At 37.7% G+C, this 23,724-nt stretch overlaps 1 protein-coding gene across 1 annotated transcript in view; it reads right to left on the bottom strand.

Moving 5' to 3' along the window:
- NELL2 (neural EGFL like 2) overlaps positions 1 to 23,724 on the bottom strand; it is a 408,154-nt gene that overhangs the window by 192,198 nt on the left and 192,232 nt on the right. The window contains exon 13 of the mRNA XM_055141861.1: positions 1,503 to 1,628. Within this exon, the coding sequence (XP_054997836.1) occupies positions 1,503 to 1,628 (126 nt within the window). The remainder of the gene's footprint in view (positions 1 to 1,502; positions 1,629 to 23,724) is intronic.

The raw sequence follows: 23,724 nt of genomic DNA, 5'->3' as shown, positions 1-23,724 counted from the left end.
TGACAAAAAGACATTTCATTTATATCACTGAGTCTTTGAAATCTTAGAGGAAAATTCTAAGTAGCAAAATTATACTGGAACTCAGTAAACTGTATACAATGCTTTCCATATATTCAAATATGCTCTTCTTATTATTGAAATAGCATGTCACTTTAACATTATATATTTCATGTGTGCAACATAAAAAATTAACATGCATATACTATATATTAAGTTTACCATAAAGTGTCCAATTCTAATCTTCCCATAATTTCTCTTTTTCCTAAGTTACCAATCCCTCTTCTCTCACTAAGCTTCAGACTATCAGACCAATTCATGTTTTCAAACTTTGTTCTTTCATATTCCCTTCAATGTTGAACTATATCTCTAAAATAAGTTTAACAGACAAAATAAGCATAATTTTGAGCATGATTTTTATTCATTGGTGACACAGTAAGTATAATGTCTTACTCTAATAACCTTTACAGTGTCTTAAGTCATTCTCTGTAAATTAGAAGTCAGATCTCATTAATTTCTATGTCTATCATTTAGTTTTTACATATAAGCTATATCTAAACTTAAAGGACACTTCTTTTGCTTTAACTAACAAATATCAAGTAGTATACAGTATCACCACTGTAATAAAGACTTATGATATACTAATATAAATGTAAAATACAATTTTTATTCATACTCTTACTAGAGAGTATTGTTGTACCCTTTTCCTAGGAAAAAACTAAGTATTATTTATATAATAAAAATTTTACATAAAATACATTTTTAATAAGCAGAAGAGAAGGTGTTTAAAGGCTACATGAATTACCCATCGCATAGTGGAGCTGGAGACTGGAGCCAGGACCTCATACAGAGGAGGCATAGACTGTATCACTGAGCTATTTAACCAGCCCAAGAATATCTTAATGTACTCTCTAGTTTAGCATGTTGTTTCTATTTCAAGAAAAAAGATGTCCAGGAGAATTTATTTTATACACACATTTTCTCAAATCATGTGATCTTCAAAATAGTATTCCAGCATAACTTTACTTTATAAGAGAAATAGGTCATCTCATTCTAGGATCAACCTCAGACATTCTAACATCAGGAATGTAAGACATTCATAAAGAGGATTTTAAGGGTATGGGAGGAAGACATATTTCATAAAACAACAAAAGACCTCTTCCATATGTGATTATTCAATAGCACATCCCAGAAGTATATAGATCAGTCCTTAATATTCCCAATTCCTAGCACTCTAAGACTATATTATGAAAAATTACATTATTTTAAGAATATAATATGAAAAATTATATTATTTATGCAATGATTCATTTTATATTGCCTCATAAAGGAAATGTTTGGGGATTATTTCATATTTCATATATTTGGCATAGAAGCCACATAAAATTTAAATATAAAGATGATGAAGTATAAAATTAGATATAAATTAGTTTATAAAATAAGTATAAAATTAGATATAAATTTTAGACACTAAAGGTTCTATTTTATACACAGGTATTGCTCACCTGTACATGAATAATCATCAATTCTTATGTATCCAGTTTTGCAGATACACATGAAGGACCCTGGTGTGTTGACACACATGGTATTCTCCCGGCAGTAATGACGTCCTTCCGCACACTCATCAATATCTGTGAAGAAAGAGCAAGGGAAGGAAGTCAATAGTAACAAATGTCCAACACTGGCCTTATTTTCCTTGGTAGGGAGAGGGCAATAGTGACTTATTAAAAAGCATATTTTTGATGCATTACCTAGAATCTCCTCTAATCAGAATGTTTGGTGTTTAAAGGAAAGAAACCATGAGTTTTGCTCCTCCACCTATCAGTTCATACTGGGGTTTCAAACAAGTTTCAAGTTGCATCATTCTATTTACTTGGAAAGTCTCCACTGCATTTATTTACCTGTGCTTAGAAGGTAAATCAGAATGTAGCAACTGAGCTGCTTTAGATCATTAGAAGACTCAATCATAGCTTCAACTTACAGATTTGAAGCCAACAACATGTAGTTTATTAGAGAAGCAAGTAACATTACAGTATGGCAGCTACTGTCCAAATACAGATTGAACTGCATGTAGAAATCTGACACATGTGAGAAGCTTCCCAATACTAAAATAAGATATTATGTTGAAGCATTTCACAGGAACTCACACACCAAATTCGGAGCAGAAAGACTTATAAAGGCTTGGCTGTGATGGGAGCTAGTACTAATTGGGAATAATATAAAAGTTGACAATAAAATTATCACAATTTTATATAATCCTTCTGTGTGGAATAAAAAACATTTATATTTATTTCACCATTTCACCAAAATCACCATATTGCTTTCTCTATTAAGATCATTATTGAATTCAGCAGGCAAGGTATTTCTCTTTCGGAAGCTTATTTCCTCAAATTTGTTCTGCAACTTCACAGAGTAGAATTACCTTTATGTGAATTATTAAGAAAAATGGAACAATTATAGGATACAGTCATGTCACCCACACTATAAATATCAAGTTATTTTTTTTTATAATTTCAACTATTTTTAGTCTCACAATGGAGACGCTACTGGTGCCCGCTTGAGTAACTCAATGAACAATGGGACAACAGTGCTACAGTGTAATTATTTTCTAGTACTGAGAGTATCAAAATAAGTAACTGATATAATCAGGAAGCATATTTTAGAGCTAGAGCATTTTTAGCTACTATATGAGTTAATCAAGGAAATACTGAAACGTGCAAAGACTAAATTTTCCATTCAACTTCAAGATATAAACATAATGTACTACAAATCTTTTAACACAAAATGCTCCCCCCAAGATTTGACCTTACTTTTCCAGTTTCCTCTCTTATATCCTTGCTCCATTCTCTCCTCTGGCCAGACTTAGCTTCCCTCGTTGCTTGGACAGGCCTAGCTCACAGATTTGCCTTTGCATAAGCTTTCTCTGCATCTCTTCTCTCCCTACTACCAGCCTCACTGGATTTTTATCTCTGCCTACTAGTGGACGTATCATTCAAGAATCTGTTTGAATATTTCTGTGAAAATAACTTTAGAGAAGTAAGATGTTTCTGATACAGTGATTCCTTTCCATCGTACAATCATCAATTGTACCTTTATTAACTTTCATAAGCTTCTTACTCCACATTAAGTGGCATATTTGTTCTTTAAGGATCTATGTTTCCTTTAGATGACGGAGAGGTCTCCAGACTACCTCTGGAGGCAATAGCATTCGGGCTAGTTTTTTTCAGAGTGGTTTCTGCACACAACACAGCTACCCCCATCTTATGATTTAAGCCATCGGTGTAATTGGTTTTTTTAATAATGTTCTTTTCCTTATTTCTATTTATTTGTTTTTGTTCTTGTGCCACACCTGCTGCTGCTCAGTACGTAAGGTTTTAATATATTTACAAAGAATGAATCATATCAATTTTTTCTGGTATTAATGGTTTGTAACTGAAATCAGTTACAAGAAGAAAAATAAAGCAATCACAAATAATTGGAGATTTAAACAAGCTACTAAGTAAACAACTGGTTAAAAAACAGTAGAAATCCAAAAATTCTTTAAGACAAAAAAAAGTTATTTTTGAATTTATTGGAAAGATAAAAATATTCACATACATTGTTTAAAACCCCAGGGATCAAATGTTTCTGTCAAATAGGTAAGAGATGTGGTTTTGAATCATATGTTTTCTTCCTTTTTATCTACCATATTGTTAAACACTGCATAAATTTCCTCTGTGTGTGTGTGTGTGTGTGTGTGTGTGTGTGTGTGTGTGTGTGTGTGTGTCTGGGCACAGGTCGTGTTTTAGGCCAGACAGTGTCAGAAATCAAGCCTGGGCCCGCCCCGTGCACGCCGAGTGCCTTCCAGGTTTGTAAGCGGATGCACCATCTCTCTGCTGTCTATGAGTTTCTTACTCACCTCCTGTGTCCAAAAACTTGACTTTCTCTTTCCTCTGAAATACTTTTGCCCCAAAAGCCAAGTCTACTGCTTTAACGTGACTTACATTTCTTACCTTTCTCCGTAATGGTCATTTAATTTGTGCCCAACTGCTTTCTAAATTCCAAAGCTATTACTCCTAAAAATGTACTCCTTTCTGAAATATTCATGATGAAACTAATATTTACTCTGTCAACTGACAAAATTTCATTTTTCTCAAAGAATTACCAGCATTCATGATAGATCCTAACACAATCCTAAAATCAATGAATCAAAGATGTTTCATTTATTTGCATATTCCTCTATATTTCCAGCTATTCTAATTTCCTGCAGTTAATCCTGTTTAAGCTTCTTTCTCCTATCTATAAGTATTTTTAAAATTTTGTCCTTGATACATAAATTAAACTTACTTTATACTGGAGTCAGCTCTTCACAAAAGCGTATGTGTTTTGGTCATGTGATTCTTGCCTATTACTATAAATGAATTACTATTATTTTCAAAGAATGTCTTATTTCTTAAATAACTTTAACTTATTTAATATAAAAAGGATAAAATAAAGCCTGCTGCTTCACATAAGACACCGGAAGTTGATTTTAAATAAATTGCTTAATTCTAAGCAGACTTTTTCCTAATCTAAATAAACAAGTACACACATGTGCTATTACCAAGAAGTTTAACCTGCTATTCATTTACAGAAAAAAAATGAATGTTCATGATTACAGTTAACATTTTTACATGTAATTTGCAAAATGAGGACAAATTATACATGTTCTAAGAACTGGCTAGAATATCATTCAGTTCAGAAATTCATTTGGCATAAAGTAGCTTGATTCTGGAAGTAATACACAATAACTCCACTGCTAAAGTAAAGATTTCTTAGATAAGATAAAAATAGAAGATAATATTGTTGCCTCAAGTTTTTGATGGCTAATGGTATAATATCTTAATTCTAAAAATATATGTTTGAGGTTGAAAAAGTAGGAGATTAGGTAAGGTACTTGTTTCTCATCATGAGGTTGACCTGGGTTTGACCTCTAATATTTAATAAGGTCACTGGAGCCAGTCAGGAGAGGTCCCTGAGCACTGGTGCTGGAGTAAGCCTCAGCACAGCTGTGCTTACACAGCTGGGTGTAGCCTCAAAGCAAAAATTAAGAATAAATAAAAACAGAAACAAAGGAAATAAATGCATCTTGCATGAATTGACATAAATTTAACTCCACTCGAATCTTATGTTTTCACACATAAAAAATACAAATTTATTTTTGTTACATAAATAAGAACACATTTTTAAATAAAAATTTCCTTAAGTCAAAACACAAATGATAAGGTTTTACTAACGTCTTTATTTTTCTAGAAAATATTCTCATATCATCTTATTTAACTGTTGATCCTCACAACAGCCCTATGAGAAAAATACTATAAAGTGAGGAAAATGAGACACAGTAAGTGATTTACACAGGTCCCCACAGTACATAGAAAGAGGATTAAATCTAAACATATAGTTACAATATCTTTTCCATTAGGTTTCCCATAATTTCAATTTGTCAAAAATAAAAATATGCTCAGTTCATGTACGGGCACTTCACTTTCTTTCTTATTAAATCTCAAAATTTCTCCTGACATACTTTTTTGAAAAATAATTATAGGTGGAGAGGAACAAAATATTTTTTTTCATAAAGAAGACAAGCAAAATAAGTAATTCTAATTAAATTTTTTCTTTTGACACTATTGACTAGTAAGAGTATGGCCATTGTAAGCAGTAAGTGTTTCTGTGATACTATAAAACAAAGCAAAAAGTAAGCAATCTGTTGCGAATAGTAGCAAATCAAACTCAGAATCATAATGAAAATTCAATAATGTAACAGGGAGGAGTTATACATTTTCTTGATTACTGATTAAGGTGTCCCTCCAACATCGCCCCAATACTTTCTCCATGTATCTGGGATGTTCCCATGAGTCCAATGGGTATATAAACATATGCTCAGCATCACTTTCACTGGATTCTTCCTAATTATCCTCTGGGCCTACTCCGTCCTCACTGGCTCAGTGTCAAAATCAGTATCTCTGTATTTCTACTTATGATTTTTAAAGGAAGTTTCCATTTTTTGCTACTTTATAGCATCTTTTTCAACTTTCACAATGTGCCCACAAACAATACTAGGGGAAATGTTCTCCTGTCTAATTTTATTTTGTTGTTTGGAATCTAGACCCATTGTAGCCTTATGTCCTAAATGTAAATGGCTCATCCCTTCCATAATTTCTTTTATGTATCTCTCACCATTCAGTGCTAAATGCAGTCCAGAGCACAAGATTTACACACTTACACAAAAACTTTTCTTCATTCCTTTGTCATAAATTCAAAATATCTCAAATTAATCAAATAATACACTGTGGGTAGTCAAAAGACTTGTATGTAATCATATTCCTATCTTTTTCTTCTTAATTCAAGTTCATTCTTCTCAATAGGAAGAGACTTTTATTCTCCAGAGAAAATTTGACAAAGTCTACAGACATTTTTGGTTACACAACTATGAAAGGGGGGAGGGGTGTAAACACACATGCTACCTAGCATCTAGTGAGTGATGGTAGAGGGTATTTTGCACAATAGTCCAGGAAATCATACTGTTCACAAGATAGCCCCTTAGTACAAACAAATTATCCAATCAAAATATCAGTAGTTTCAGGTTGAGAGACTGATTTAAACTAAGACCATATAATATAACACAGAATACACAGCCACATAGAGTACATGGGCATAGAGATGCAATTCAACTTTCTGGGCAGGGAGACATTAATGAAGAAGAACATCAATATAGAATAACCCTAGAATAGTCCTGATATGTTTAGAATTTATACATAGTTGATTTTATAGAATTATTCTAGAAAATATATGCACATAACAATCACCTCTTAGGGGGTGGGCTGATAGCACAGTGGGTAGGGCGTTTGCCTTGCTCATGACCAGCCTGAGTTCGATTCCCAGAATCCCAAATGGTCCCCCGAGCATCTCCAGGAGTGATTCCTGAGTGCAAACCCCTGAGCATTGCTGGGTCTGAGCCAAGAAGAAGAAGAAAAAAAAAAAGAATCACCTGTGAATCTTGTAAAATTGAAGACACAATCATTCAGGACCACTATGTGCAAGTAAGGCCGCACAGAGGAGAGGAGTTTCATTTCAAAACAAGCTCCTCAGGTGATTCTCAAACACCCTGCACCACACTTCAGAAATCACATTGAGGAAATGAACTAAAAATTAACATGGTAAATATGGTAAATTAACATGGTAAACATGGTAAACATCCTCTTCAGTTGAGCATATGGCTGGACAACATTGGAGAGTTACTAGTCACTAAAATGATAAGTTAAGAATCTTCATACGATGGGGCTGGAGCGATAGCACAGCGGGTAGGGCGTTTGCCTTGCACGCGGCCGACCCGGGTTCGATTCCCAGCATCCCATATGGTCCCCTGAGCACCGCCAGGGATAATTCCTGAGTGCAGAGCCAGGAGTAACTGGCTGTGCATTGCCTGTGCATTGCCACGTGTGACCCAAAAAGAAAAAAAAAAGAATCTTCATACGAGTGTTTGCCAAAGTGGTTGATGTGCCACCCGGGAACTCTGGGAACAAGCAGAAGGGTGAGAGTAGTTTGGGGTAGTACTGGCGGGACATGCACTTTCATCCTGCTCATTAAACAGGTAGATTTTAGGAGGCATTGAGTAACTTGATTTTTGTTTTTTTCTAAAAGGGAGCAGTTAGGAAAAAGTTATTAGCAACGATTCTATTTCTATTTTCATTTTGAAAGTGGACATACACTATTAAATCCTATTTTCACTAGAAAGTCAGCACTCTGAGGTCAGGAGTTATTGGTTTTGTTCATGGCTTCGTGAGCAGGATTCAATTCTAGGCACATATGTGTTCAACAAATACTATCAATAGATGTATGTGGTATAAGATTTTCTTAGGGGAAAGTCTTAAAATCATAAGACTTTAATCAAAAGTCTTATGATAAAGTAAATCATAAATCAAAAGCCTAAGAAGATTCTCTAGATCTACCATCAAAATAACTATGTTCTTAATCTGAATTGTTCTTACTCTTAATCCTATTTAATGCTAGTATGTAGCATGAGTTGTTTATTTAATTCATAATTTTTTCTCTATAAAATAACACTTATATCACTTCTATCATTTCTCATCTTGTTGATCTTCGATTTGCACGAGCAGGCACCAGTAACATCTCCATTCGTCCCTGTCGCATGCTTGAGTGAAATGTGATATTCCAAGCAAAGTTCTTTCAATTCCTCTTTGCAATGCCCGAATATTGTGATATTTTAATGATGGTTAAATTTTTAAATAGGTAGAAATTATTTTTGAACCAAAGAAAGCTGAATTTAAGTATTATTGGGAAAAAAACAATGAAAGAGGTCCGAACTTCTAATTGAAGTTTGAAATTGTCTGTTTGAACTTTTGCGTCAAACTACTTAATTGGAGTAGAAATTATGGAAACTAAACAAAATAGTATTTACATCCTCAGCATTATAAATACATGAAAAAGATGTTCCTAAATTCAGAAATCATCTCAATGTTTCTATATAAATTAATGCTGAAAGCAGTTTAATGTGACAACTTTTTCACCTGGTGGGACGATAGATCTAAGCCATGGAAAACCCCCATGGCTAGGACATCTGGCCAATGAGACCTAAGGCGGCCTGGATGCTGACAGTTCGGAAAAGCATGCTTCCTAGAACTAATGGGGCCTGCCATCTCTAGAAACGCTACCACGGCCCAAACCTCCAGCCCATGCCTGTCTCAGGAGAGCCCCTGTGCCTTCCAGCGGGGCCCTGCTCTCAGTGTCCGCCTGTTCCAACAAGGCTGTCTGGATCCCAGGGGCGTCTGGCCTGTTTCCTGACAGCCTAGCACACAACAAAGCCTGTCCTCCCCTCAGTTCTGCCCTGCCCAGCTGCCCTCCTACCTCCCCTCTGTAACTGTGTAACTGCTATGGTCAATTTTATTTGTGATTTAATTAGGCTTGAACAACTAGACATTTGTTCAAGTATTATTTGGGGTATGTCAGAGATTGCTTATGAATGAGAGTAACATCAATAAACCTTGGGTTACTACTTTCTTTTGGATACAGACATACATATATGTATATATGTATGTATACATATATGTATGCATATATATACATAAAATTTGTATATAAATACAGACAAATATTTAAATTCTTATGTATTTTATTGTACTCAACATCGTACAAAATTTGCTTTAATCTGAGTTTTTTTTATTTTTGTTTCTTTTTGGTTTCCCATTATCTATAACTGCCAATTTTTACTACCTTCATTTTAAGTGTTTGTTGTTCTAGATTAAGAAAGTTTCTTGTAAATAGCACATCTTTGGGTTTCACATTATAATCCATGTGATCATCTTATGACTTTTAAATAGTTTAGTTCATAATCCATAAGGGAAATTATTGGTATATTAATGTGACATTATTTTATTTTTGGATTGTTCTAATTTCTTGTTCAATTTTCTGTGGGATTTATTTCCTTTTCTGTTTCTTTTTTGTGATTTACATAAAACAACACCTTTCATGCCCACGAAGCTTTCAATTTTGTTATCTCTGAAGGAGAGTTTTGCAGGATATAGGAATCCTGACGGACAGTTTTAGCTTTGGGGATCTCTAATACTTCATTTTGTTTCACTCCTTTCCTGTTTTGTTTAGTGTTTGTAGTTGCCTTTAATCTTCTTTCTTTGTCTTGAACTCTTTAACTTAACTCTGATGTATTTTTGCATTTAAATTTTGCATTTAAATGCAGGCTGAGATTAGCTCCATAGATATTCAGTTTCTTGAATTTTGTGAAGTTTTTCCACCATTCATCCTTTGAATAAGCCATCCTTTTCCTTCTTCTCCTTTTTATATTGCTCTTCATAACCACATCTGACAGTTCCTGTCAAGTTTAATTTTTGCTAAGTAACACCTGTCTTTCTTCCCCCTGAATTATTTACCTAATACTATCTTCAAGACTACTGATTTGGTTTTCCATTTTCTCTATCATATTTTCATACATTTTTCTAGTACTATTTATCTCATTTGTTGAGCTCTCACATCCTGATTTTTCTATTATTTTATTTAAACAGTCATTGTTATTGACCTTATTTCTGAACCCATTAGTTTGTTTTATATATTTGTTGTATTTCCTGGATGAGATCGAACGAGTCATCTGTGTTACTTTGACCTGCCTTCCTAATTTATTTTTTCTGTCTCTTTGTTTCTTTATTACAGCAATTTTGAATGATCTGGGAGATACAATCTTGCAGGTCTTTGTGACTGGGTCCTTGAGAGTTCTCCTCTCCTTGTGCTATCAAGTTTCAGGCTGATATGTGCTATATTTTTGGTCCAACCCTTTGACTACCTTAAATTTCCCTGGTTTAAGATTTTTTTCTTTAATTGATATGGTTCAGCTATTTACAGAATTGCGCTATTAGTATCTTTCCAGCAAATGGTGGCTGTCTTTGATTATCTTATTTTATTGGGTTTGACGGTAGTTTCTGGTTTGATTTCTGCTAGTACTAAAGCCTTCTCTGAGCAGCTGCTGTCAGGAGAGTGAGGGGAGGGCGCAGAGGCGCCACTCCGGTCACCAGCGAAGAGCAGTGGGGTGGCAGGAGCCAGAGCCTGCTCCTGGCTCTGCCCAGGTCTCTCACGCGAGGGATCCAGGTCCCAGACTGGGTATTCTGCCCCAGCTCGGGGACTCAAGAGAGCGGCACCTTCTGAGAGGCAGCAGGACGGAGGAACTGTCCAGAGCACATTCCCTGTGGTCGCTCTTGCTTGGACCCTGTCTGTGTGATGGATCCCAGCGCCGCTGGCAGCTCTCCCCGCGCTAGTTCCTGCTCTTCCGCCCAGACCTCCTGGATGCCTCCGCTGTCCTGCCCGTGCCTCTCCTGCCCTGGACCGCAGTCTCCAAGTATCCATCTGCACCCACCTTCTGCCTAGTGCTGAGTGAGTCTCCTCTGAGTTCTCTTTTTGCAGTCTGCGGTGTCCTGTGAGGGGCAGCGAGTGGCTCAGTCTCATCCTTTGCTGTGGCCCTCTCAGGCCCAGGTCCTGCCCAATTCAGTAGCTGATGCTCTTGAGAGTGAAGAAAGAAGGTTGGCCATATCTTTCTAGATCTGAGAAATGTTGGCATTCATTACCATCTGAATTGGTAGCCTGAGTTAATCAGTCATTCCTAAAGTGGGTACATCAGATAGCCATCCCTAAAGTGGGCACACCTACCCAGGCAATTACAGAAACAAAAAGGCTTGGAGGAGGAAGCTGGCAATGAGTTGAGACATCGGTCTTCCCTGTCCTGAACTGCTGTTAGACCATGAGTTCTCTTAGATCGCGTTTCTCTTGACATAGGCTAAAACGAATACAATTAGATCACATGAGTGTCCAGTCTGCTGATTACAGTTCTTGGAACTTTTCAGCCTCAATAATCTTAAGAGCTAATTCCTAGTGATCTAAGTAGATGATAGAAAGATAATTGATTATATTGGTTCTGTGTTTCTGGATTATTATGATTAATACAAAACTAACATTTTTTTTCTATTTAAGAAACTACAACATACCACAGAGAATCTACTAACTATAGATAAAAGCTATAGTACCTGCTAGACTCCCCATTAATGAGGTGCTCTGGTTATCTACTCCATCTCTGTCAGCAGGCATCCCTTTAGCTATAGTGGGGGTTCCTGCTGTGCTGGGTTTGCATTCAGAAAGTGAAAGTCATTCTTCCTATTTTGTTCATCTCAGACTAGCTCTATATTCCTAGGGTTAATAATATACAGACAATGCTGGCTGTACCAGGAATTCATCATTAAATAAATTAGTGTAACACCAAAGAAGGCAAAGAAGGGAGGAAGAAAGGATGGGGAAAGACTCCATTTTCCCATTACCTACTTAAGTTATTTACTGTGGATCAAGCTCATTGCAGTTTTTCTAATAGCATTATACACATTATGGATGAACTTCATATTTTGCTTCCCTTTTAAAATCACTCAATTATTAAAGTCAGCTAATATCTTTCTAAATTAAGATCAGTAAGCCACCCTTATTTATAAAAATAAGAATCAAATTTGATATTTAATAAGAGATATCAAAGAAGCAAATAGAGAAGAAATGGAATTTGGAGATAGATGACATTATCACTGACTTATGGTTTATACCTGGACTATTTTTTAACCTTGATAAGTTCTTTTTCTGTTTCTGTTGTTGTTGGTGTGCTTGTTTTAATTTTTATTTGAACTCTTATTTGTAAACACTTGACTTACAATATTGTCGATGATAAAGTTTCATACATTCTATGTTCTAACACAGACCCTCCACAAGAGAGCATCGTTCTGCCACAGAGCCTCATTCCAGACACCGCCATATCCCAAAGGACACACACACACACACACACACACACACACACACACACACACACCCCTACTACCTGGTAAGCTCAATTCTGCACACTACTTCTCAGGTACTGTTGCCCTGACTATTTGTTATCCCCCCACTGGATTTCTTTATATCCCACTATGAAACTGATTATTCTGTATCAGTTGTTCTCCTTCTGGCTGACTGACTTCACTTAAAATGACACCCTACTGTTCCATTCACAGGGTGGCAAATTGCATGACTGCATTTTTCCTTTATAGATGAATAGTTTCCATTGTGTATATATACCAGTTTCTTTATCCAGTCATTGTTTTTGGAGACTTGGTATCTCCAGATCTTTGCTACTGTGACTAGTGCTACAATGAATGTAGAAACACAAGTGTATTTTCAAAACAGTGGTTTTCAGCAATTTGTGATAGATACAAAGAAGTGAATTGCTGGGTCATATGGAAGTTCAATTTTCAGTTACTTGAAAAGTGTCCATCTGGCTTTCCAAAGAGATTGAACAAGTTGAAAATCCCATCAATAATGGATAAGGGCTCTTTGTCCTCACATCTATGCCAACAGGAATGTTTTTTAATTAATTTAATGTATCCCAGTCATTGGTATGAAGTGATACTTCATTGTCATTTTGATTGGCATTTTTCTGAAAAGTGATGAACAACATTTTTGTTCTTAGAAGTAGTACATGTTCATCTTCATTTTCCATTTTTTCTGGGATTGGTTAAATTTTTGTTGTTAATTTTTACAAGAGCTTTATGTATCTTATTAGATGAGTAATGGGAAAATATTTTTCCCTGGTATTTGAGGTGTGTTTTTATTCTAGTCAACAATCTTTTGCAGTGCAGGAGCTTACTAATTTGTTGCAGACCCACATGTTTATCTTTACTTTCATATGATTGGCCAATAGCACTGAGTCGTTGGAGATGACTATGGAGTTTGTATGGCAAATCATTTTATTTCAATCTCTTAAGTTTCTTAAATTATATAGATTATAATAAAGAATGATAAAAAAACTTCTAATGGAGTGAGACATTGCATGCGAAAGTAAAGTATTTCTAAAACAGTATGTGTTTATTTGATGTTGGTATATTTTATTATACTGACAAACAATTGCAATGAAGAATAAAGAAAAGTTTAGAGAATTATAAGTTTTCCATGGATGGCCACAAGGCAATGAAAAAGTGCTCATATCACTCATACAATGACTGGAATGGGAAGGAATGGGAGTGAAGACAGACGATCAGCAACTACACCACCTCTGCTTCGATGATGACATTGTTCTAATAACACCAAACATTAGCCAAGCGGCACAAATGCTGGCCAACTTCAACCATGACTGTGGAAAGGTCGGACAGCAGCTGAATCTCATGAAGACAAGGTTCATGAGAAATGGACTAGTTTCTGATGTTCCATTTGCTCTCAACGGAACAAACATCTCCGAATGCAGCAGTTATGTGTACGTAGGTCAAGAACTCAACATAACAAATGACCTGGCACCTGAGCTTCGCAGGAGGAAGAGAGCGGCATGAAAAGCCTTCAAGAGCATTGAAGAAGTGGTTAAGAGGATGAAGAACCTCTGGCTCTGGGCACATCTTTTTGACTCCACCGTTTTTCCTGCACTAACATAACGCCTCAGAGACCTGGGCCCTACAAAAACTGGATGAGAACGATATTCAGGTATCCCAAAGAGGAATCGAAAGAGCTATGCTTGGTGGATCATGTTTCACTCAAGTGAGAGAAGGAATCCTGAGTTCCGACCTCCATCAATGATTGATCGAGGATTTAAAAAATTTTTAAATACATGTGATTTCCTTAAGAGTTTTGCTTTATATATGGACTAGAATTTCCTGAAATCCAAAATAAGAAAACAGGAAGAAATATCCATAGCCAACACATTAAGAACACAAATGCTCAGGGAGGAGACAGTACTTCCTTTCATTAAAAGGATGAAAATATATTTGAACTAAATACATAAATATAATAGCTTATATTTTATGTTTGAAGCTGTGCTATGTCTGGCACATGACAGGTGCTAAATAAATGTTCATGAAGAATTTTGTCTCCATCTTTAGCTGGCATTTAAGCAGCATCTTCTACACACTTAACATTTGAAGTTCAAATAAGTTGGCTGACATATTATAGATACAAGTTATATCTTAAGGTGTTCAGTGGTGAAGATGGGAAAAATTGTAAGATTTGTGATCCTTTTCTTATGTGTGCCACTAAGCAGTGTGCAAGTAATTGAACATATAATGAGTGCTACAAATTGTTTTTCTCACACTACCCATCTCCACTTTTAAAGGCCAAGAGAGGATGGAGAGGCAGGCCACAGGCAGGGCTTCTCTTGGATGTAGTTAACCCGAATTTGATTTATGGAATCACATGTGGTCCTCTGAGTCCACCTGCAGTGATCCTTGAGTGAACCAGAAATTAGCCCTGAGCACTAGTCGTGGGTCCCCTCCCCCACAAAAGTTAAAGACTAATACAAGCAAATCAACTTTAATCTATAAAAATGAATTTGACAGACTATTTAGGCACAATAAAAATGCAATTCAATAAGTCCGTTGCTTGCCCTGAATAGCTATGTAGAAATGAAGTAGCTTAAAGGTGCCCATGCATTTAAACTATCTAAGTGGTTCACTGCCATTGCCATTGCCGTCCCGTTGTTCACCGAATGCATATCGAATACTCCATGGGGAGCTTACCAGGCTCTGCTGTGTAGGCGGGATACTCTCTGAGAGGGACAGGGAAATTGAACCCGGGTCAGCCGCGTGCCAGGCATATGCCCTACCTGCTGTGCTGTCGCTCTAGTTCAGACCACCAATAACACTTTTTTAAATTCTGGATTTATTCTATTTTAGAATCGTGGGAGAATTCAAGGAAATTTAAAAAGCTGAGGACCACACGACCGATGTTATAAGTGTCATAATAACTTAATATAGTATATAATTATGACATATAAAACAAATTGTACATAAGTCCTAAACAACCCATACAAAACAAGGTGCTCAGATGAGATGCAAATGAACTTTCAAATGATGCTGAGAAATTAAATCTATGTTCAGTTAATAGATGATGAAATCTTCAAAGAAAGTAATATAGTAAGTAGAATGAAGAAGGATGAATAAATCATGGATAATTGGCTTATAATGAGTGTTTTAGTCACATCATCTGAGTTTGTTAAGTTTTTAAGCCAAACTGCCCCAGACTGAGGCTTACACAGCAAAGGTTTACTCTGGCCAGAGCCACGGGTCAGAAGCCAGTCTCCTCCAGGCTTCTTATCTGCCTTTTGGTATTTTGCTGGCAATGTTTAACGTTCCTTGGACAGTAATTTTTTTTACCTAATCTCCGATTTCATATTCATAATATATTGTCTCATAGCCCTCCCTTTCCCATCTGCAAATCCCTATTTCCCTCCCCACTTATTTTTATTTAAGAACAAGAGTTACCCTTATTTAGTATAACTCCAATTTAACTTACTGCTTCTACAACATCGCTGTTTAAAATACAGTCACACACTAGAACACTCAGTATTAGAATTCAACATATAAATTTGAGGCCAGTGGCTAAATTCCCTTACACACAGGCAAATTTCCTTGAGTGAAATAAATGAGCAAGGTACGGATCAATGGATGAAAAACTACATAGGGCCACTTTGACAAAGGAATTTGAGCTTGATTTGAGCTTAATATTCTGAGTAACAAGACTTTTCAGTGAAAGAAATGGCATTTGTTAATCTGGAGAATGAATCTTGATTATGTAGGAGATAGAAAGATGCTAAAAACAGAGTAACTATACAAGGTGACTTGAAGTACAGAGCATATTATCTAGTAATAGGAATTAGAATGAAAAGAACTGAATGTGCCCAGGAAAAAATTGCTATCAATAAGGAACTATTCATTTAGTTTCAGACTGTATCATAATCTTCAATCCTCTTACTGGGAAGAAATGTCTCACAAACTTCAGAATTCTTTAATATAGCACTGATGACCAATTTCTATAACTATATGGAATATGAAATTATATACATAACTTATTTATTTAGAGCCTCTTTCCTGATTTTATTGTAATGACAAACATCTGAATGCTGGCAATTTTACGGAAGAACTATGACAATTAGAAAACTTTTTTTTCAATATCATGTATTATTAGATGGACACAGCTATAATCCCTAACAACTATGCACTGTAAAAACTCATCAAACAAATCACTCCTGAACACACAATCTAAAAAAAGGTGATCTTAATGCAAGATTGCATAGTGGAATGTCAGGAAAATATAGCAAAAACTGCAAAAAATCTAACCACTTTGAGTTTTAGATGATGGTGCAATAAAGAACTATTCTGGAAAAGATTATGTCTAACAGTTGGAGAAGATATCATCTTTCCTATAAAATGTTAAATATGCTTCTCAAAACGCTTTGTGTAATATTTTCCATTTTCTTAACTACCATTTATATGCCAAAGTACATAAATTTTATGCAGAGTTTAAACTTCTTGGAACTCCCTATCCAAGTACTCAACTGGCCATTCAACTGAAATGTCTCATGAGCCACCCAACATGACGAATTTTCATCCAATCTGTTCTTAAATGAACAGAACCAATATCTCTGCCTATTCCTCACACCAGGAGCTTAAGTATCAACCTCCCGAATGCACTTCCCCATCAGCTACTGTCAAATGCTCTCAAATGTACCCACATCTCCATCTCCATGGTCAGTGCACATCCCCCTGGACCCACCCACAGGTTTCCGCACACCTTCCCTCCCACCGGCGGAGTGACTGACTTAAACACTGTGGCGGTAACTCCAAGTCTGCACTCTGTGCATAACGTGAAGTCTGCAGTTTCGGGATGTCCTGCTTCCCACCTTCGGTCTCATCAGATGCCTCTCCCTGTACTCTACTCTCCTTGAGTTCTCACTAAGTTCTTTCTACCTAGAGTTTTTAGATCTGTTTATTCTTCCACCTAGGAAATTACCTTTTCACCATCCTTCTACGCCGAGCTATTTTTCACTTCAGATTTCATAAAATTCAAGCAAAATTTTCCCTAATCCACCATCCATCTATGCAAATCAGACCTGATAATCTATTTATTATTCAGGGAACTATATACATTTGCAATTAAATGCTCTTTGGTAAGGATCTATTCATTATCTTTGTTGCCTTGGAGAACCTGAGTAAAGTAAAATGAAACCTTGTTTCAAATAAAGCAGAAACCTTGAACTGTGGCACTGTCATCCTGTTGTTCATAGATTTGCTCGAGCGGGCACCAGTAACGTCTCCGTTGTGAGATTTCTTGTTACTGTTTTTGGCATATCGAATACCCCACAGTTAGCTTGCCAGGTTCTGTCATGCGGGTGGGATACTCTCAATTGCTTGCCAGGATCTCTCTTGAACCCAGGTCGGCCACATGCAAGGCAAACACCTTACCCATTGTGCTATCATTCCAGTCCACACACAAGATAAATGACCGAATTTTTTTACTCTCTTATCAGCCCTAGAGGTTTGATTTGTTTTGGGAGCACCCCAGGTGGTGCTTGGGGTTAACCCCTGGTTCTGTGCTCAGGGGTTAGTCCTAGTGATGCTCAGGGAATCATATCTGATGCTGGGAATAGAACCCAGGTGAGCTGTGTGCAAAAGAAGTACCTTACCCATTGTGCTATCTCTCTAACCCTTGGAGTCCTGTTTTGGAACAAGGTAGGTACTCAAGAAAAATTATCAAATGAACAAATTATCTCCAATATTTACCAGTGTTATAGTAGGTGTGGAAGGTGGAATGCCAGGTGAACTAGTTAATTTAATTGGTCACTTTAAATCTCATCCATAGAAAAGGTCACTGTCATCCCGTTGCGCATCGATTTGTTCGAGCGAGCACCAGTAACGTCTCTCATTGTGAGACTTATTTGTTACTGTTTTTGGCATATCTAATACACCACGGGTAGCTTGCCAGGCTCTGCCGTGTGTGTGCGATACTCACAGTAGCTTGCCGGGCTCTCCGAGAGGAGCAGAGGAATAGAACATGGGTCAGCCTCATGAAAGGCGGACGCCCTACTGCTGTGCTATCGCTCCAGCCCAATTTTAAAGTAACTGTTTTAAATATATCTTTAATTATATCTGTGATTGTTTAGACTGTTCAAGCAAATATACCTTGACATAAATCTTACTTCTATTACTATTTATCACACAATTTGTTAACTGCCCTTTTCTGAATTTTGTTTGCACCTGTTCTCTTCATGTTAACTTATGGAATTCCAGTATTCATATAATTCTAATTATCTGAATCACTATCTCTTTGCCAACTCAGACGATCTGTAACTGTAAATTGTTTCATGAAGACTAAACATATCCATAATTTTAAAGTCACTGTCATCCCGTTATTCATCGATTTGCTCGAGCAGGCACAGTAACATCTCCATTTGTCCTAGCCCTGAGATTTTAGCAGCCTCTCTTTACTCGTCCTAACCAACGGTGCCACATTGGAGGCTCTTTTAGGGCTAGGGGAATGAGACCCATCATTGTTAGCTTTTGGCATATCAAATTATCTGAATAATTAGGTTATTGATAAGTAGGATATTCATTTAATTATCTGAATAATATTAAAAATCTTAGCAAAATGAAAATGGGAAAATGCACAGACCACCCAAAGCCGTAGTAGAATTCTGTATCAAAAAGTTGACCTTGCAAACACTATTTTTTAAAAAAATATTCATGACATCTGGACTTCAGTGTTGTAATAACCTGTGAAAATAACTTAAAAAAATTTTATAGACTGCATTTCTGATTAGTTACCTGACAACAGTTTGTGATCTTCTTATTAACAGGGGCATAAATGGCACTACTCAGAGGTTACTCAGGAATCACTTGACGATGCTTGGGGGGTGCCATGTGGGACGTCAGGAATCAAACCTGGGTCTGCCACTCACACCGCAAGCATCTTACCAGCTGTGCTATTACTCTGGCTCCCAGTTTCACGTGTAATTCTGATTCTGGAAACTTCTTTGCAAATTTATGTGAAGGTGGCAAAAAGAGCTGGGGAGATAGCTCAAAACAGTGTAAACCTTGCCTTGCAGTTGAGGGGGTCAGGATTTTCTTACCACTGCTAGGGACACCCCCACACCCATGCCCCCAGCAACAAGCTGTGAACAGCAACTAAACACTGCTAAGATGTGTGACCCCAAACCAACAACAACAACAAAAAGAGGATTATACTAATACTACTATTCCCAAAGTGTCGTTAGAAACTGATATAAGAACAAAGATGGTGGAGACAGTGGTGAAGGGAAGGTGACGGTGGGGACTGGTGTTGGAATATTACAAATCATCACGAACAGCTCTGGGGGAAAATAAAGAACAAGGATGATATAGGACTAAGTATCTGAAGTGAGTATAAACCACTCAAGATGGGACAGTCATAGTTTCACCATTTTTAATGGAGTAGAAAAACAAAACAATTGTAACAAAAATTACTTTACAGTGAAGGCACCGTAAAGAATGGGTTTTCTTCTTCCTATATATTTTGATTGGGTAGAAAAGGTATGCAATCAAAATATGCCGGAAGGTAGGGCAGAAGACAGCATGAGATAATAACCTCTCCTTTCCCCCTCCCTCCCCCGACTCCCCTACCCATCCTCTCGGTCCTCATCTACACCCAGAGATAAGGCAGGACCCAGAGGGCTCACACTCTAGAGACAGCAGGACAGCAGGGGTCTCCTCACCCATGGCGGAGACTGAGGAAACCACTGGGGCACAGTACTACAGAGACACAGCGACAAGATTCCAGGCTAGGACAGCACACACTGGGTAGAGAACAGCTCCGGAACAACCAGCCCACCTTGGGCAGGAGGCTCGCACGGGAGCAGGCATGGAGGGGCAGGATGAATGGCAGTGAACACGGGGAAAAGCAGAGGCCTGGACGTTGACGAGGGACCAGGCTCATCTACTCGAACTGTGTAACAAAATTTCACTTCTTAAGTTAACTTTAACTTCTTAAACTTCTGAGATTTTTTTTACCAAAAAGTTTCATACCATTCTCAAGAACCCATGAGCAAAAACAAAGAAAAAGAACCCATGAGTTCAAGAAAAATCCACTTTCATGTTAACATTCATGCTATTTAAACCTTTATCAAGGATCACTGTATCACTGTCATCCCGTTGCTCATCAATTTGGATTGATTGAAGGAGAGGGGATTGAAGGAGAAGGAGAGAAGAGAGACAGCAGAGAGAGAAAGAGAGAGAGGGAGGAGATGGATAATGCAGGAAGAATGAAATGCTCAGATAGAGACAGATACACACAGCCTGAGCGAGTGGGGAATTTTCACGAGTATAGCACTGTAGCACTCTCATCCCATTGTTCCTTGATTTGCTTGAGAGAGCACCAGTAATGTCTCCATTGTGACTTGTTAGTACTGTTTCTGGCATATTGAATACGCCACGGGTAGCTTGCCAGGCTCTGCCGTGTGAGTGAGACATTCTTGATAGTTTGCCAGGCTCTCTGAGAGGGGCGGAGGAATCAAACCCGTGTCGGCCATGTGCAAGGCAAACGCCCTACCCACTGCATTATCACTCCAGCCCAAACCTTCATCAAGTATGCATAACAAACAAGGAGTAAAAATCAATACTTTAATATAATCTCATGGATTTATTAAATAAAATTGACAATACTTTCAAATTATCACTTATTTGATTTTTACATGTGATAATTATATGTAATGTATAGAATTCTCTTGAAGACAAGATGATATACAACTTGTATGATGGAATACATTTTTGTGATATTATTGAGAATTCAAAATACTCCTCAAGTTAAAAAGAATAATCAGAAAGAAACCTAATTTGATTAGAATACTGCAAAACCTGTTAATAGCATGAAATCAGAAATTCCTCAAATATGAAAAATTCAAGTCTTCTGTAATAACTCAAATTTTCTCGCACTTTATTTAAACACTGTTGCTTTCAAAGTTGTTCATGATGATTTGTTACAGGCATTCAATATTCCAACCCCAATCCCACCACCTCTGTCACCTTCCTCCACTTTTGTCTCCATTTCCCAACCACCCCTTAAGCTTGTCAAATAAGTTTTTCCATAATTACCTTAATTTTTGAAGGTTTTATATATATATATATATATATATATATTTGCATTTTGGGTGGGCGGGAGTGATAGCACAGCTGGCAAGGTGTTCGCCCGTCATGCTGCCGACCCATGTTCGATTCCTCCGCCCCTCTGGGAGAGCCCGGCAAGCTACCGAGAGTATCACGCCTGCATGGCAGAGCCTGGCAAGCTACTCGTGGCATATTCCATATGCCAAAACCAATAACAATAAGTCTCACAATGAGAGACATTACTGGTGCCCGCTCGAACAAATCGATGAGCAACGGGATGACAGTGACAGTGCTTTTTGGGTCACACCTGGCTTTACACTCAGGAATTACTTCTGGTGGTGCTCGAGGGACCATATGGGATGCTGGGAATTGAACCCGGGTTGACTGCATGCAAGGAAAATACCCTACGCGCTATACTATTGCTCCAGCCCCCTCTCTTATCTAAATAACATAACTAACAATAAAATTTGTAAATAATTGCTCAGTATTATGCATTTAAGATAAAACAGCTACTAACCTACACTACACATACACAGGTAGATTAAAAATGAGTGATTTACTGCAAAGATTAAACCAATTTTTCAACTGATTGCAGTGATTGAATTTATAAATAATTTAATCGATATCTGACCTCTTTTCTTAAATGTTTTCATGTCTCAATAAATGAAAACATCATTATTCATTCTTCAAACTCCTAATATTTATCCTCTTGATCTCCACTTCAGTGGTGTTTTACAATAAACTACCTGCAAACTTCATTTTTACAGGGAAAATGGTGGGGGGGAGGAAAGGGCACAGGTAACCTAGCTAAACCCAGCTGCCCACGTGGAATCTCGCCCACATGAGGTAAAGTGAATTAAATAAGGGAAGAGTGAGGCCTGAAAATAAGACACTCTTCATTGGCAGGTGTATGTCAGTAAGTTCCTCTCCGGCCAGACTCCGACCCAGCTAGACTGCACCCTCCCTGAGCCCTCACCTGTGTCAGGCGGACTCAGAGAGGCGGCAGTTCCGCCCACGTGTGTGCAGGTGGAGGACCAAGAAAAGCTAAAGGGACAGAGAGCAGCAGGACCCGCAGGAAGAGGGAAGCCACCGGACATCGGCAGTAGGGCACAGGCGCGTTGCAATCACCAGCATCCAGGACACAGGGACACCGAGGGAGCAGAACATCAGGACACGGAGAGTACCAAGACTGTGGACACAATACACCCAGGGGCAAGACCAGCGAGCAACCAGCCTGAGTGCCGTATACCGGGCACGGGGTAACCAAGCTCTCTTATTCTGTCACCATTGTTGTTGTTTTAGCTCACACCCAACCACAGGCTTACCCCTGGCTCTACACTCAGCCAGGCTGGGGGCACCACTTGGAACACTGGGGACTGGACCCTGGCCAGCCGCATGCAAGGCAAGCGTTCTCATCACTACACTATCGCTCTAGCCCCCAAACTATCTTCTTAAGCTTCCAAGGAAAAAAAAAACCTATAGCATCATAAACATCTAGAGTTTAGTATGCTAAGTTTACTTTCAGGATGCAGTCCTGTTTCACTAAAAACGTATTCAATTTTCAAAGCATATCATGAATATGTTCCCAAATATTTAACTCCAAACCACTTTTCTATTAGAACATAATAACTCTGCCACCAAACGCTCTTCCTATCTGCACTCTGCTCTTACCTCCAAATCTCGAGTTCATTGAACTCTCTGTAGTCAAACCCATTTTGGACACAAGTGTTGTGTGTGTCCTTCTTCTGTTCAAGACAAATGTAAAACCATTATTAGCTTTCTTACATTATTTGGCCTTTTTCTAATCCTCCAACTGCATCTCTTCTGAATATATCACATCATACTTCTTTCATTTCTAAAATATACAAATTAGTTCCCTTAGGATCTTTCCACCACCAGTGCTTTCGGTTGGAATGCTATGCTCCAGATTCTTCTACGCTATTTCCTAACACCACCTCTCATTACCTGCCCTGACCATTCAGCCCTGGAGATTAGAAAAATCTCAGCATCTAAATGAATCTTCCATCTTTATCTCATAAGCTTGATTCCTTTTCTTTATATTATCGGTTAGTACTATTAACTATCCTCTCTATTTCAATATTTGTCCAGTTATTCTGTTTCCCCACTGGAATATAAACGTCTGTGTGCAGAAGCATCATCAGAGAGGGAAGAAGGGAAAAATGCTAACTGTCAACACATGAGTTTTCAGCCAGCCATAGATGGGGCAGAAAAAATCTCTCAGACATTCCATGCAGTCACTCACCAAAAGAGAGAAACTGACAGTGCCAAA

Source organism: Sorex araneus, chromosome 6, assembly GCF_027595985.1.
Source record: "Sorex araneus isolate mSorAra2 chromosome 6, mSorAra2.pri, whole genome shotgun sequence".
NCBI classification, from domain to species: Eukaryota; Metazoa; Chordata; class Mammalia; order Eulipotyphla; family Soricidae; genus Sorex; species Sorex araneus.
The sequence above is the reverse complement of the archived record's forward strand: the minus strand, read 5'-3'. Positions and strand labels throughout refer to the sequence as shown.